General features: G+C 39.7%; 1 protein-coding gene across 1 annotated transcript in view; it reads left to right on the top strand.

The window, feature by feature from the left end:
- The window catches only part of SPTBN5 (spectrin beta, non-erythrocytic 5), a 138,291-nt gene that overhangs the window by 85,885 nt on the left and 35,696 nt on the right, over positions 1-16,710 (top strand). Inside the window, exons 43-51 of the mRNA XM_070740867.1 lie at positions 3,544-3,657; positions 4,045-4,166; positions 5,396-5,558; positions 7,521-7,709; positions 11,731-11,808; positions 12,492-12,664; positions 13,914-14,004; positions 14,654-14,800; positions 16,541-16,678. Coding sequence (XP_070596968.1) covers positions 3,544-3,657; positions 4,045-4,166; positions 5,396-5,558; positions 7,521-7,709; positions 11,731-11,808; positions 12,492-12,664; positions 13,914-14,004; positions 14,654-14,800; positions 16,541-16,678 — 1,215 coding nt within the window. The remainder of the gene's footprint in view (positions 1-3,543; positions 3,658-4,044; positions 4,167-5,395; positions 5,559-7,520; positions 7,710-11,730; positions 11,809-12,491; positions 12,665-13,913; positions 14,005-14,653; positions 14,801-16,540; positions 16,679-16,710) is intronic.

The following is a 16,710-nucleotide window of genomic DNA, read 5'->3' as shown; positions in this document are numbered from 1 at the left end:
ATGGGCTTTCCCAAATATGCCCATGTTACACCAACACTCCGCAGTCTGCATTGGTTGTCGATCAGTTTCCGGTCACAATTCAAAGTGTTGGTTATGACCTATAAAGCCCTTCATGGCACCGGACCAGATTATCTCAGGGACCTTCTGCTGCACGAATCCCAGCGATCTTCTGCTGCACGAATCCCAGCGACCTTCTGCTGCACGAATCCCAGCGACCAGTTAGGTCCCACAGAGTGGGTCTTCTCCGGGTCCCATCAACTAAACAATGCCGCTTGGAGGGACCCAGGGGAAGAGCCTTCTCTGTGGCGGCCCCGGCCCTCTGGAACCAACTCCCCCCAGAAATTAGAATTTCCCCCACCCTCCTTGCCTTTCGTAAGCTACTTAAAACCCACCTCTACCATCAGGCATGGGGGAATTGAGATACTCTTTCCCCCTAGGCCTTTACAATTTTATGCATGTTATGTCTGTTTTTGGTTTTTATATTAATGGGTTTTTAACTGTTTTTAATTTATTTTATTTATTTATTATTTATTACTTAGATTTGTATGCCGCCCCTCTCCGAAGACTCGGGGCGGCTCACAACATGTAAAAACAAATCATAAGCAATCAGACAAATTTAAAATATTTAAATATTTAAAAAAAAAACCCATATGCTAACAGTCACACACACAGACATACCATGCATAAATTAAACGTGCCCAGGGGGAGATGTTTCAGTTCCCCCATGCCTGACGGCAAAGGTGGGTTTTAAGGAGTTTACGGAAGGCAGGAAGAGTAATATTGGATTATTATTGTACACTGTTTTATTATTGCTGTTAGCCGCCCCGAGTCTCCGGAGAAGGGCGGCATACAAATCCAATAGATAGATAGATAGATAGATAGATAGATAGATAGATAGATAGATAGATAGATAGATAGATAGATAGATAGATAGTAGTATAGGTTATAGGCTTATCTTTTCAGAGGTTTTACCAGTATATAAGGAACAAAAAGGGAAAGTCAAGCGTGTAACAGAGGTTAATGTGTAGCCACATTAGCCAAAGGGAAGGCTTTGATTTTATTAAACATGATGTCTGCAGCTGGTCCGATGAAAAACTGTACAAAAGAGATGGTTTGAATCCATCAAAGAAAGAGACTGAGCTGCTTGGTATTAAATTCACAGATTTCCTGGATAAACATTTAAACTGGACAGCGGAGACAGCGAATTTATTGATACAGATCATTTCTGTCCCCAGCAATCTAAAATTAATAGGGTTAACAGTGCATACAACATAGATATGTGTGTGAGTAAATTTATCAGCCTTGCTGTCAAGCAAAGCCAAGCATTTAATAGTGAGTGCCATACCATATGTACTAATCAAACAGGTGGTAAGAAAGTAGGGGCAGTCAGGCACAACACAGGTTATGTTGACAGCAAACACAGGGTCAACTAAAACGGATTTAAATGTCTATACACCAACACACAAAGTATGAGGAATAAACAGGTGAATTAGAAATTCAAGTAAATGAGGGAAGATATGATGTAGTTGTCATTACAGAAACTTGGTGGGATGAAGCTGACAAGTGGAATATACAGCTAGAGGGATTTAAATATACTGCATTCAGGTTTGGTAACCATGATACAAAAATGATGTTGAGACTCTATAAAGAGTACAGAGAAGAGCAACAAAGATCATTAGGGGACTGGAGGCTAAAATATATGAAGAATGGGTGCAGGAAATAGATATGTCTGGTTTAATGAAAAAAAGAACCAGGGAGACATGACAGCAGTATTACAATATCTCAAGGTTGCCACAAAGAAGAGGGGGGTCAACCTATTCTCCAAAGCACCTGAGGGTAGAACAAGAAGCAGTGAGTGGAAAATAAACAAGGAGAGAAGTAACTTAGTACTAAGGAGAAATTTCCTGACTGTCAGAATAATTAATCAGTGGAGCAACTTGGCTCCAGAAGTTGTGAATGCTCCAACACTGGAAGTTTTTAAGAAGATGTTGGATAATCATTTGTCTGAAGCAGTGTAGTTCTTGCTCTCTGTCTCTTTTTAAATCTCTCTGTCTGTCTGTCTGTCCGTCTGTCCGTCTGTCTACCATCTATCTATCTAGCTAGCTAGCTAGCTAGCTAGCTAGCTATCTATCTAGCTAGCTAGCTAGCTATCTAGCTAGCTAGCTATCTAGCTAGCTAGCTATCTAGCTATCTAGCTATCTAGCTATCTAGCTATCTAGCTATCTAGCTATCTAGCTATCTAGCTATTATCTATATCTATATCTATATCTATATCTATATCTATATCTATATCCATCTATCTATCTATCTATCTATCTAACTGTCTATCTATCTATCTATCTATCTATCTATCTATCTATCTATCTATCTATCTATCGTCTATCTGTTATATGCCACCAAATCCCAGTGATGCCCCAATCCATCCAGATATATCCATGTACTGTAGACATAATTCTGTATATTGTGGATTCACTGTTATATTTTATTTCAAAGTGATAGCCTATGCTTAAAATTTTTTTCTATAAGTATCTTGTAAATCCTCATTTTACAGTAGAACCCCGACTTACGAGACTAATTGGTTCCGGAAGGAGGCTCGTAAGTCGGAACGCTCGTATGACGAAACATTGTTTCCCATAGGAAACAATGTAAAGTCAATTAATCCGTGCAACAAAAAAAAAAACCGCTGCCGCCGAATGCGGAAGTTAGCGTTCGGCTTCAGGAGACAGCTGCGAAGCGGCGCGCGTGTTTTAAAAGGTTGCAGCCGGCCTGGGGGGCTTGCCAGCACCCCCCCGAGCCCCCCAGGCCGGCTGCAACCTTTTAAAACACGCGGGATACGAGCGCCAAGGAGCTGTCTCCTGAAGCCGAACGCGGAAGTTAGCATTCGGCTTCAGGAGACAGCTCCTTGGCGCTCGTATCCCGAATGTGAGCTCGGGAGGCGAACAAAAATGTCGCTCCCCTCCCAGCTCTTATCTCGAGTAGCTCGTAAGTAGAGCTGCTCGTATGTCGAGGTTCCACTGTATTTGTTTTTGTTTTTTTGTTTTTTGTTTGTAAATATTTTTTATTGATTTTTAACAATTTTAACATCACACAACTTAGAACAGTGCGTAGTGAATTGTGCCCACCACCCCGACACACACACATTCCCCACCACCAAATCGGGGGTGTTTCTTGTATAGTCCACTTGACCCAAGAGCAATATATCTATTTACATATTATAGAGTGATTCCAATTTATTTCTTATAGCTTGGTCTCGGATTCTACTCATCATATATCGTCTTACCTTGTCTCACCGTCCCATCAGTTGTCTCAATTCAGTTTCATTATCAAAATTTATCCTTTTATCCATAATTTCAAATTGAATATGGTCCACCATGCACCTATACCAATTTTGCATTGTCCATTTTGTCGCATCCTTCCAACCCAACTCATTTTATATAAAGATGTAAAATTTAACTCAGAAATATCAGAAGGAGGAAATTTTAAAAGATGTAATTTGGCAAAGAATCATATTATCTACTTTTCTTCATTTTCCATATTCCTCAGAGTTCACTGATACAAGCATTGGATTATGGAAAAGATGTTGAAAGTGTAGAAAATCTACTTCGGAAGCATGATGAAATGGAGAGAGAAATTGGCATCATTCAATCCAAGATGGAGGTAGAACATATAATTGATACTTGAAATATAATTGTAAATAATGATAACATAAATCCTGGAGTCCTATACTTCTTCTACTTTCTCCCTGCCTTTGCCTGCTTTTTGTCTTGATTGGATTTTTTTAATAAGTGGCTGATGTTTAATAAATAATTAACTATCAAGCTATGTGCTTGCCCAGGTGAACTGAGTGGTGTATGTGCTTGCTCTGATTTGGTTAAAAGGATTTGTCTGTGGCTGAGTGCAAACTAAATTGGTTCTCTCTCTTTTTTCCCCTTCTGATAAGTCTTTTGAAATGTCATGAAAAGAAAAACCTGACACAGAATAAAATTTTAAATTAAGGCCAGCTTCAGAAGGAAAAACATGTTAACTAGACTGTTTTTCTTTCAGTCACTGGGACCGGAACTATGTCAAATTAAAAGGAATCCATCTACTATAAGTAACAAATTGACTACAAAACAAAAAGAAATGGAAAACCACTGGTTACAACTGCAGCATCAGATCAAACAAAGGTAAATTCAAGGTGCAATTCAGGGTACTGACTATAACCTTTAAAACGCTACATGGCATAAGATCAGAGGACATCTTTATGCTCCATTAAAGTAGATATGATAGGCAAGCTCCATGTTCTTTTCTTTAACATTGCCATCTTATGGGTCCATGGAAAACTGCCTTTTCCATTGCAGCCCCTATCCTATGGAATCCAATTTTGTTTATCAGACCTATATCTAGATCTGATATCTAGACGTACTGTATGTGACTCTTCTTCCTGTCTCCTGTGCATTCATTACATCTTCAATATGTAGATCTCACAAACTGAGCTTTATTGTGTCCTGTTTTGTGCCATCATTTAGTGTAAATTTAAAATAGATTTCCAACATTTAGAATCCACAAACGCATTCTTCAATAGGTTAATATGTGTGCTTAATCACAAAGTTGAGAGAAAAGTTATAAGTCTATGGAGAAGGGCGGCATACAAATCTAATTATTATTATTAATAATAATAATAATAATAATAATAATAATAATAATAATAATAAATGAACTAATCCAAATGCCTGCTAAGTGCAGGATACAGATGACATTTTAACAGCTAAACCATTCTTTATTTTAAAAGTCTGGTGCCAGAGAACTTCATGTGGCAATCATACAGCCACTTTGTGATTAATAAATGCTCTGAGAAAGTATTGTCCATCAGATGTTCACTAAATGCTATTGCTGGTTGTGAAAGGGAAAGAATTCTTGGTGAAGAAGCAAAGTTTCTCCATCTTCTGTTATAGCTCAATGTTAGGTTTATGCAAAGTGACAGAATGATGAGTCCTGGCATTGATATTCCATCCTACAAAGGTACATTTCTTCTCCTTTGGGATCTGATAGCCTTCAGAGTTTTACTTATTTTGGATCACTTAGTTTGGTTCCTGTTGGGGGATAAAACTGAGTAAATAGATTGGGGGATAGGGGAGAAAAAGAATCAGCCAAATCCTGGCAACAGAATCCGATGTGCATGTACAATAATAGAATGCTTTTCTCTAGGGACTTTAATGTTGTTAAAGGAAAATATATGGTTTGAAAACTAGAAATGTGAAAAGCCCACCCTGTCTAAGTATGTATTATTACATTCCCCTTGAAATAAGTAAACAATAATTTTCCTCCTTTCTGTTTACGTTAAACTCAATTTCATTCCAGCAGAGTATGTTTAGTAATAGTTTCAATTATGTTTATGTTATTTTGTGTACAACAGGGGTGAGAAGCTGATAGCTTCTTACCAGTTACAGAAGTTTAACTCTGAACTGAAAGAATTACTAGATTGGATTCAGGAAATCAAAAGTCAAATTGAAATTGGGGATCTTCCCAAAAGTCTAGCTGAAGCAGAAAGCCTGATAGAGGAGCATCAAGAAATAAAGGCAAGTATGAATTATATCAGCATAGCATGGCCATATTTATAATAGTTTCCATTACTTTAAAAAGTTCCTAATGAGCAATTTCAATATTTGACAACTGAAATAACACTGATTGTAGCAATATGCAGACCAAGCCATTACATTCCCATTACTTATTTCTGTGCTTACTTTTCGAGCTAGAACATTCGTTTCTAAATTCAGATGTGGTCTGTTCTCTCTGTAAACCTGAGCTTTATTTGGACTCTGCTAAAATTCATAGCAGCGTAAGCATGAGCCCACTTTTTGCAAGTATAGAACTTAAATGGAATATCAACACTCAACTACTGGCAATTTGGCGGTTATATTGTAAGTACTTATTGGTTTGAATTATTTTGCCAAGAGGCTTACATATGCCGAAATGCTCAAACAATTGTTGAAAAAAGGAAGCTAATAAATATCCTGATCAGCAGGAATGGATTCCTACTTACCTCGCTGCAGGTTCGCTTCCTCGCACACCGCGTTGGCGTGTCCCACAATCACAGTGCCAAAGAATAAAAAATAAATAAAAAGGTGAAAACAAGATGGTGACAGCATGCACAGTGCTAAAAACTCAACTTCTGAGCATGCTCAGTAGAAAAATGAAATAAAAAAGATGGCGCCCACGAATTGGCACTGACCAAACTGGGTCAGTGACATCATCATGATGTCACCAGCGGGTCGAACTGGGAGGAACCCATCCCTGCTGCTCAGAGTGGATGTTATTGAAGTCTATTGAAGTCAGGACAAGTTATAGAGAGGCTCCCTTGGAATATACACATTTGGAGTCCCAAAGATGCTTTTTCAAGAGGCAACTGATCCAGTTGTCTCTTAAACAAGCACCTTTGGGACAACCATGACCTGGATGACTGAAAGTCTCCATAGACATACACAATTTGGATATATTGTGCTAAACTTGCATTTGTACTACAAACATTCTTCTGAACCATAGAGAAGGAAAGTAGAAAAGAAGGAACATCAGGAGTTGATAGTATTAACACATGCTCTGAGAAACTGAAAGCTCCATGTACAAGATGCAAAGTCTCAGGAGGAAAGGAGAGAGAAAAGAGTAATTACATTTCCTGAAGGTTTTCCACTTGGAAATGAGATAGGGTGCAGAAGTCTATTTGTTCGGAGAAATAAAAATGAGGGAGAAAGTTTTTCTTTTGAGAAAAAGATGGGCGCTGGAGGATCATTTGCACCATAAAAATGGCCAGTGAATCACATAAGATATCTGGGATGTTTCATACATAGTATCCAGAACTTAACTTAGAGGTTCTTATAGTAGAGGTAAATGGAGTATGTTCTGGAGATGATGGAGTAATTTGTAGTTGCTTATTTGTGAGTTATGCATCCAGTCTGGGACAGCTGTCACTAAGATGCTTTTGTAAAATAGCAGAGTCTTTTTTATTTTGTGGGGATAATAATATTATTAATGACTAGGAAAGTGGATAATGGATGAAATAATTTAAGAATCGCTGACTTCACTTCTTGCATAAATTTGAAATGATGGAAGATATCCATTAAATAAACACATTTGATGTTATTAATATTAACATTGAGAATACAATCATGAAAATGCTTCATGTGATAAAATCTGCTGTAAACACAAGAAGAAAATTGTAAGTTTGGGGATATAGATGACTGCTTTTATGGGAGACGCTGTTTGTCTTAATAATGTGCAATTAAAAACATGTTTATAATGAAAAGTTTCTAGATTTAACTAGACTAAAAGTTAGTCTTTGCTAAGGTCAAAGAGAGGATAACTTGTTTTTTTATTTTTTATTTTTTATTCTGAAACCTTCCTTCTTTCCCAACCAAGTTCTCTTTACTTTCCACATAAATATAAATCATGGAAGGTTGCTGAATAAAGTCTACTTTTGTTTTCCAAAAAACCTGAATGTTGATTCTGCTTAAACATTTACCATCAATCTGTCTGACATCTTTTAGGCAGAGATTGAAGCTCGAGGGGAAAGATTTGGTGCTCTTAGCAACTATGGTCAGAAACTTGGCAATTCTGGCCATTATGCAGCTTCTGAGATCCATCATTCCCTCATCAAGTTACAACAAGCATTAAATGAAATGGTCCAGGCTTATGAAGAAAAAAGTCTAAAATTACATCAAGCCAGAGACTTACAGGTAGGTAAAAAAATTAAAATAATTCTGGAGTAACCCAGAAGAATAAGAATAAATGATGTCAGGAAGGTTTTTGATTAGTAATTACAGCATAGTACAGTGATGGCGAACCTATGACACGCGTGTCAGCACTGACACGCGTAGCCATTTTCGGTGACACAAGGCTGGAGAAACGGGGAGCTTTAAGGCAGTGGTCCCCAAACTACGGCCCGCTGAGGCCATTTACCCGGCCCCCGACAACGTACGAGATTTTACCATAAGCTCCCGAAACTCCCCTCCACTCTGCTGCTGAGCGTCTGGCAGCGGCAAGGAAGAAAGCCAGAGGGCGGGGAGGAAAGCACCCTATGGCAGAGTAGCAGCAGTTCCTCTCCCTGAAGGCGAGAAAGAAATTGGCCAATTGCAGGCCCGCTTTCCTCCCCGCCCCCTGGCTTTCCTCCTCCTCCTCCTCCAGACGCTCAGCTGCAGACCGTCTTGGTCCCTCCAGTGCCACTTTTTTGCTTCTTTGCCGCCCCGCGGAAAGCCTGGAAGCCCTGCAAGAGCAGCTGGAGGGGGCCGTAAGCAAGCCATCAGGACCCCCGCGCACTAACTTGTTGACGGCCATGCCGTCCCGGATCGCGGAGAGGGGAACTCTTCTCCCGCCAAGCGACGGCGAGGCCCTCCCAATGCTTGCCCGCCCAGGCCCCGCACTTGGAGCCGGGGCGACAGGCCTAGCCTCAGCTTACTTGGCCCCGGCGCGGCCAAAGCGTGGGGCGGAGTAGGCGGCGGCTGCTTCAGGCCCGCCCCCGAGCTGAGCTTCCTTTGGCTTCTTTCGAGGCAAAGCTGCAAAGCTCACCTGCTGCCTCGAAGGAAGCCAAAGGAAACTCAGCTCAATGAGGATCGGCTGTTGGTCTCTTCAAGCTGCTGCCACCCACTGCGGAGATCCCTTCGCCCCAACAGAGGCAGCGGCGGTGGGTTCAAGGGACCAACAGCCGGTCCTTTTCGGGGCTGCGTTGTTGCAGCATCTGAGGCCGCCGCCGCCTCCAGGCGAAGGGATCTCCACAGTGGGCGACAGCGGCAGCTTTAAGGGACCAACAGCCGGTCCTTTTCGGGGCTGCGTTGTTGCAGCCTCCGAGGCCGCCCACCGAGGAGATCCCTTGGCCTGGAGGCGGAGGCAGCAGCGGCCTCAGACGAGAGAAGAGGAGGAGGAGAGGAGGAGGAGGAAAATGAGAAGAGGAGGAGGAGGAGGAAAATGAGAGGAGGAGGAAGAGGAGGAAAAGGAGAGGAGGAAGAGGAGGAAAAGGAGAGGAGGAAGAGGAGGAAAAGGAGAGGAAGAGGAGGAGAAAAAGGAGAGGAGGAGAAAGAGGAGGAAAAGGAGATGAAGAGGAGGAGAAAAAGGAGAGGAGGAGGAAGAGGAGAAAAAGGAGAGGAAGAGGAGGAGAAAAAGGAGAGGAGGAGGAAGAGGAGGAAAAGGAGAGGAAGAGGAGGAGAAAAAGGAGAGGAGGAGGAAGAGAAGGAGGAGGAGAAAGAAAAGAAGAAGAGGAAGAGGAAAAATGAGAGGAGGAGGAAGAGGAGGAAAAGGAGAGGAGGAGGAGGAGGAAAAGGAGAGGAGGAGGAAGAGAAGGAGGAGGAGAAAGAAAAGCAGGAGAGGAAGAGTAGGAGAAAAAGGAGAGGAGGAGGAATAGGAGGAAAGGGAGAGGAAGAGTAGGAGAAAAAGGAGAGGAGGAGGAAGAGGAGGAAAAGGAGAGGAAGAGGAGGAGAAAAAGGAGAGGAGGAGGAAGAGGAGGAAAAGGAGATGAAGAGGAGGAGAAAAAGGAGAGGAGGAGGAAGAGGAGGAAAAGGAGAGGAGGAGGAGGAGGAGAAAAAGGAGAGGAGGAGGAAGAGGAGGAAAAGGAGATGAAGAGGAGAAAAAGGAGAGGAGGAGGAAGAGGAGGAAAAGGAGAGGAAGAGGAGGAGAAAAAGGAGAGGAGGAGGAAGAGGAGGAAAAGGAGAGGAAGAGGAGGAGAAAAAGGAGAGGAGGAGGAAGAGAAGGAGGAGGAGAAAGAAAAGGAGAAGAGGAAGAGGAAAAATGAGAGGAGGAGGAGGAAGAGGAGGAAAAGGAGAGGAGGAGGAGGAGAAAAAGGAGAGGAGGAGGAGGAAGAGAAGGAGAAGGAGAAAGAAAAGCAGGAGAGGAAGAGTAGGAGAAAAAGGAGAGGAGGAGGAAGAGGAGGAAGAGGAGAGGAAGAGTAGGAGAAAAAGGAGAGGAGGAGGAAAAGGAGAGGAAGAGGAGGAGAAAAAGGAGAGGAGGAGGAAGAGAAGGAGGAGGAGAAAGAAAAGGAGAAGAGGAAGAGGAAGAGGAAAAATGAGAGGAGGAGGAAGAGGAGGAAAAGGAGAGGAAGAGGAGGAGGAAAAGGAGAGGAGGAGGAGGAAGAGAAGAGGAGGAGAAAGAAAAGCAGGAGAGGAAGAGTAGGAGAAGAGTAGGAGAGAGGGAGAGGGAGGGGAAGAGGGGAAGGAAGGAAAAGAGAGAAAGAGAAAAAAGTGGAAGGAAGAGAGAAGGAAAGGAAGGAAGAGAGAGAGTGAGAGAGAGCAAGAAAGAAAGAGTGAGAGAGGAGAGAGGAAGGAAGATAGTGAGAGAGAGTGAGAGTGTTTTTTTCTCAAGGTGACACACCACCCGAGTTATGCTCGGTTTTTTGGCGAATTTTGACACACCAAGCTCAAAAGGTTGCCCATCACTGGCATAGTAAATGGAAGCAAACAGTGGTTGCTGGTGGTTATTCGTTAAAGATAGAATCCTCTCCAAACAAAGTATTTACCTTTCTTTCTTTTCTTTCTTTTTTTAATTTGAATCCTGAAACAGATCTTCTGCTTCAGTTTCAACCTTTTTTGAATATTTTTGATTTAGTGGGATATTTCTCCTTAAATGCATCATGGCATGGTTTCAATTTTAAATAACAGGAACTTTTGATTTACTCTCCTTGTATGGGAAAACCTTGAAAAAATGGGTATGTTTAAAGATCTCACCTTCTTCAAAATAGTGTCTGAATCAGAGAACAACTGCAGCATACTGAAAGACCACATAACACATGCAGAAATTCTTGATTCAGTCCCTGATGTTCCCAGTTAAAAGCTAAAATGCTGGGTTATCTACCTGAGCTAATTCTTTTAGCATAGAGAGAATTGATTTAATCACAACTTTATTTAACTATCATATCTGCCCTGTTTAAATATGGATAATTACTAGATGACTGTATATATTTAATTAGTAGAAAAATGATAGCCAAAAGTCTTGGGGGGTAAAATCTATTTACAATATTTATACAATCTTGCAAACTCAAAAAAGGCAAAACTGCCTGTTAAGGAATGTGCAGAATGACCCTTGAGTTAACAAGGACATGCACAGAGGAAACGTGGGATTCCAGCTGATATCCAGGAGATATGGGTAATTATTCAGTCATACAAGACAGATACATTAAAGTGTATAAAATAGTGTTTACTTTAGAAATAGCGCGATCAAGTTAAACAGTCCAGTCATACACAATAAGATCATTCACTGTCTTTCAATACAGTAATAATATTGCAAGCCTGTCTTTGTCTTACATATCAGACATATATTATAGCTTACAAATCCATCAAGCTACCATCAAATACACAGAGCTTACTAAATCAGCCACAGTGAATCAGCAGAAAGAACAGAGAGAGCAGAGAGAAAATCATGCTCTCTGGCTCCCTCTTATGGCAATTTGCAACACTACCTCTTAAAGCTATAGTACTTCAATACAAACAAACATTCATTGTTAACTTGTTTATATAGTGCAAACTCAACTCTTTTGCACATAGTATTAACATTGCCCAAAAGGAATCGCTTATCTACCACTATTCTGAACCTACAAATTTCTTCTTTGTTACTACTGCAATGGCTCAATGGACAGCTTTTATATACTTATATACTCTTCAATAGTATTCATCAATGGGTCCAATTCTAAGGACTCTTATTTCCAACTAAGCGCCATTGAACTTTGAAATGTAATTACATTGGTAAGTGACAGAGCTTTCTTTCCCTCCTAAATAGATATTCTTTGGTTATGTGGAAGAAAGTGAAAGTTGGCTAAGCAGCAAAGAAGCCTTCCTAACAAACAAAGATTTGGGGGTAAGTGAAATAGACTATCCTCCCTCAAAAATGGAAAGTGTAGGCATAGAATAAAAGTGCAGAACTAACCATTTTGGAATACTTACTTTCAGTTTTTTTTCCCTACCACAGTCCCACTGAATTTCTCATACTATCCTGTATCTTTTGGGAGGCTTAGTAAGATTTTTGGATTTTGCCTTCTGGTCTGTGGCATCATTCTCCAATACTCAAGACGTACATACAGAACAAGAGTTTTTTGGGGGGAAACCCTGCAGTACTTTGTTTGTTTGTTTGTTTGTTTGTTTGTTTGTTTGTTTGTTTGTTTAGTTATTAAATTTATATTCTACTCATTTTACCAATAAAATGACTTTGGACAGCTTCTATATCATATTATATATCATCTCTATAGACCTCAAAGATTGCTTTGAGACAAACCTAATTTTCTTTCATGACATATTAAAAAGGAAGTTTCATAGAAATAATTTGTCTGTTTAGGACAAAACCCACTATTGTTCTTGCCTGCATGAATTATACACATTTAGGCAGTTTATAAACATAATTCTTATAACAGAGAGTAGGTTGGAGTAATCATATGGCATTAGTTCAACTCTTACCAACCTGGGCATTTTTTAATTGCCAACAAATTCCCAGAATTTTTATCAACTGCCATTCCATATTACATTAACTTGTTCTAATTGATGCAGGATTCGATATCTAGTGTGGAAAGTCTGCAGCAAAAGCACGTGCAATTTGAAAAAGACTTGAACACCCATCTGATGAAGATTGATAATATATCTATCTTTGCCCAAAAGCTGAAGGACAGTCAGCATTATGATTCAGAGAATATAATGGTTAAGTGCCAGGCTGTGTTGAGAAGGTATCATTCAAGTTTTTTCTCCTGTTTCATATTTATATTCTATATGGTTTAGCCACCCCACCCCTCTCCTCTCTCTTATTTTTTTTTATTATTACTTGCCACTCATTAACTACATCATTGTGTGCTTCAAATAAAACCCTAGGAGAATACAGAGATTATCCACCCATGGAGTCACTATCTCAAGGTTGCCACAAAGAAGAAGGGGTCAACCTATTCTCCAAAGCACCTGAGGGTAGAACAAGAAGCAGTGGGTGGAAAATAAACAAGGAGAGAAGTAACTTAGTACTAAGGAGAAATTTCCTGACTGTCAGAATAATTAATCAGTGGAATAACTTGGCTCCAGAAGTTGTGAATGCTCCAACACTGGAAGTTTTTAAGAAGATGTTGGATAATCATTTGTCTGAAGCAGTGTAGTTCTTGCTCTGTCTCTTTTTAAATCTCTCTCTCTCTGTGTCTGCCCGTCTGTCTGTCTATCATCTATCTATCTATCTACCTATTATATCTATCTATCTATCATCTATCTATCTATCTATCATCTATCATCTATCTACCTACCTATTATCTATGTCTGTCTGTCTGTCTGTCTATCTATCTATCTATCTATTTATTTATTTATTTATTTAATTCATTCAATTTTTATGCCGTCCTTCTCTTTAGACTCAGGGCGGCTTACATGTTAGCAATAGCACTTTTTAACGGAGCCAGCCTATTGCCCCCACAATCCGGGTCCTCACTATGGAACAGGGGTGGATTCTAACTTACTTTGCAGCTGGTTTACTTCCTCTCATGCTGTGCATATGCGCAGTGCCAATTTTTTTTATTTTTTTTTTAAATTAAGCCAAAAACAAATGCCGGAAACTCAGCTTCTGCACATGCTCAGAAGAAAAAATAGGTTCAAAAAATAAAAAAAAAATTAAAAAAATTTTTAAAAAAGAGATGGCGGCACCCATGGATCAGTACTGACCTAACCAGGTTGGTGATATCATTGTGACATCATCAGTGGGTCACTACAGGTTTGGGCGAACCAGTCTGAATCCACACCTGCTCTGGAAAGAAGATAATATTTTTATAATAGTGCCCATTGGCAGAACAACTCTGCTGTTTCATTTCTTCATGCTGTGTTTTTTGGGTTTTCTTTCTACTGCCCTGGCAAAGATTAAGCCTCCATTTAATTTAATGACTTCTGAAATTAAAAGCAGTTTAACAAGCTGCACTGACTTATAACACCAATATTATTTATTCTTTCTAGAAAGGAAAAACTTCTGGAAATTGCTTTAATGCGGAGGCGTCAGCTGGAGGAGTCACGGCTATTACAAAAATTTCTGCATAATTCTTTTGAGGTATAATGTGTTCTGTAACTTCTTGAGGTCACATATAAACATATATATATATATATATATATGTGAGTATTTCTATACCACAGGGTTGTCAAATTCAAGGCCCATGGGCCAAATCTGGCCCGTAGGGTGCTTAGATCTGGTCCATGGGGCCAGCCTGAAAACAGAAAGAACCAGCCTGCAGTGCCTCTGCCAGTAAAAATGAAGCTCAGGAGAGCTTTGCATGGCCTTCCCAAGCTCCATTTTTGCTGACAGAGTCCTTGGGCCACCACCGGTGTCCCTGACATGTGAAGTCTAGCTGGCCATGCCCCTCCGGCCATGTTCCCCCGAGGTCAAACTCACCCTGATGTGACTCTCAATGAAATTGAGTTTGATGCCCCTGCTGTACCAGAAAAAGACATTTGGAAAACTTCCAATACTCAACAAATGCCATAAATCCTATCCAGCATAGCCAATAAGAACAAAATGTGGTACAATAGTATAGTCCAAAAAGTATAAGGAGAGATCAAATTCTTAGATTTGCTGCTGTTAGACAAATTCTTAGATTTGCTGCTGTTCTTTCAGGGTTTCAGATGGGGAGCTGTTCCAGTTCCTGGAATATTGGTCATTGAATCTAATCAGTGGTCTGATAACTGTGTTTTTCTATCCAAAGATAGCTGCCTGGATGTGTGAAAAAAGCAGTATTGCCCTTGATGAGAGTTGGAGAGATCCCAGCAATCTTCAAACTAAACTACAGAAGCATCAGACTTTCCAGGCAGAGATTGTGGCTAACAAAAATCATCTCAACAGAATAAAAACAGTAAGTAAATACCATGCTGTGTTTTGTTGTTGTATTAACATCCAGATATTTTTATGTTATGTTATATTTTATGTTATGTTTTGTTATGTTTTGATTTGTTATGTTATGTATTATAATTATTCAAAAATAATTTAGAAGAGACAGCAATACACCTGTGACTATGAACACATTACCACCTTAAAGCAGCTGTCTTCCATATATAAAACATGTCTCCTTTAAGGAGTTTCATTAGACATACAGCTACTTTAATGAATTGCTTCATAAAAGTAGCTATCTTCTCATTCAGTCTTATGCAGAAATTTGACAAAAGATGCATTTTTAAGGAGATGCTGTGCTGTTGTTCCTATACATTTTGAATAACTTTTCAAGCCTGACCAGCTTCAGTACATTTCAAAAAATGAGAATTTCTGAAAAGGTGTTTCTAGAGGTATCTTAGTTAAACAAATAATTTGCAGTCTTATCTTAGGCAAAAATAAAAAATAGAAAAAAATCTTAAATTTTATTATAATGATAAGTGTTACGTACTGACATTTGGAGTACAAATTTGCATAGCTGCCACTGATTGGATAATCTAGCAGCGGGAGAAATAAACTGCTGTCAGTGGAGAGCAGGTTTCAGGGAAGCCCTTAGAAGCAGCTTCCCTGCAGCCTGCTGGCAGTCCATATTAGTTCTAGCTAATAGACAATAAAGGTGCTGAATTCTTCCTACATTTCATCTCTTCATTTACATGCAAATTAAATGATTTAGCTTTACTAGATAAATGGTCTAAGCAATGGAAACTGCAGTTTAATGTTTCCAAATGTAAAATAATGCACTTGGGGAAAAGGAATCCTCAATCTGAGTATTGTATTGGCAGTTCAGTGTTGGCAAATACTTCAAAAGAAAAGGATTTAGGGGTAGTGATTTCTGACAGTCTCAAAATGGGTGAACAGTGCAGTCAGGCGGTAGGGAAAGCAAGTAGGATGCTTGGCTGCATAGCTAGAGGTATAACAAGCAGGAAGAGGGAGATTATGATCCCCTTATATAGAGCGCTGGTGAGACCACATTTGGAATACTGTGTTCAGTTCTGGAGACCTCACCTACAAAAAGATATTGACAAAATTGAACGGGTCCAAAGACGGGCTACAAGAATGGTGGAAGGTCTTAAGCATAAAACGTATCAGGAAAGACTTAATGAACTCAATCTGTATAGTCTGGAGGACAGAAGGGAAAGGGGGGACATGATCGAAACATTTAAATATATTAAAGGGTTAAATAAGGTCCAGGAGGGAAGTGTTTTTAATAGGAAAGTGAACACAAGAACAAGGGGACACAATCTGAAGTTAGTTGGGGGAAAGATCAAAAGCAACATGAGAAAATATTATTTTACTGAAAGAGTAGTAGATCCTTGGAACAAACTTCCAGCAGACGTGGTAGATAAATCCACAGTAACTGAATTTAAACATGCCTGGGATAAACATATATCCATCCTAAGATAAAATACAGAAAATAGTATAAGGGCAGACTAGATGGACCAGGAGGTCTTTTTCTGCCGTCAGACTTCTATGTTTCTATGTTTCTATGTTTCTAACAATAAGATTGCTGGAAAGTATAGTTGTCTTTGGAGAGGGGCGGCATACAAATCTAATAAATTATTATTATTATTATTATTATTATTATTATTATTATTATTATTATTATTAAAGACATCATATAGAAAGCTAAGTCCCAAAACATGACTTTGTGTATCTTTTTTTTCAGGAAGGAGAGAAAATGCTCCATGAAAGGCATTATGCTTCTGATATCCTCCAGTCTAGACTCCAGGAAATAGATGAGCTTTGGGATGAGTTGTTGGAAAACTGTGAGGAAAAGAAACAAAAAATTCTGGATGCTTACAAGGTAAAACACAACAGGAAAGAACTCGAGGCTTT

The sequence above is a fragment of the Erythrolamprus reginae genome, chromosome 1 (genome assembly GCF_031021105.1).
Source record: "Erythrolamprus reginae isolate rEryReg1 chromosome 1, rEryReg1.hap1, whole genome shotgun sequence".
Classification (NCBI taxonomy): Eukaryota; Metazoa; Chordata; class Lepidosauria; order Squamata; family Dipsadidae; genus Erythrolamprus; species Erythrolamprus reginae.
The sequence above is the reverse complement of the archived record's forward strand: the minus strand, read 5'-3'. Positions and strand labels throughout refer to the sequence as shown.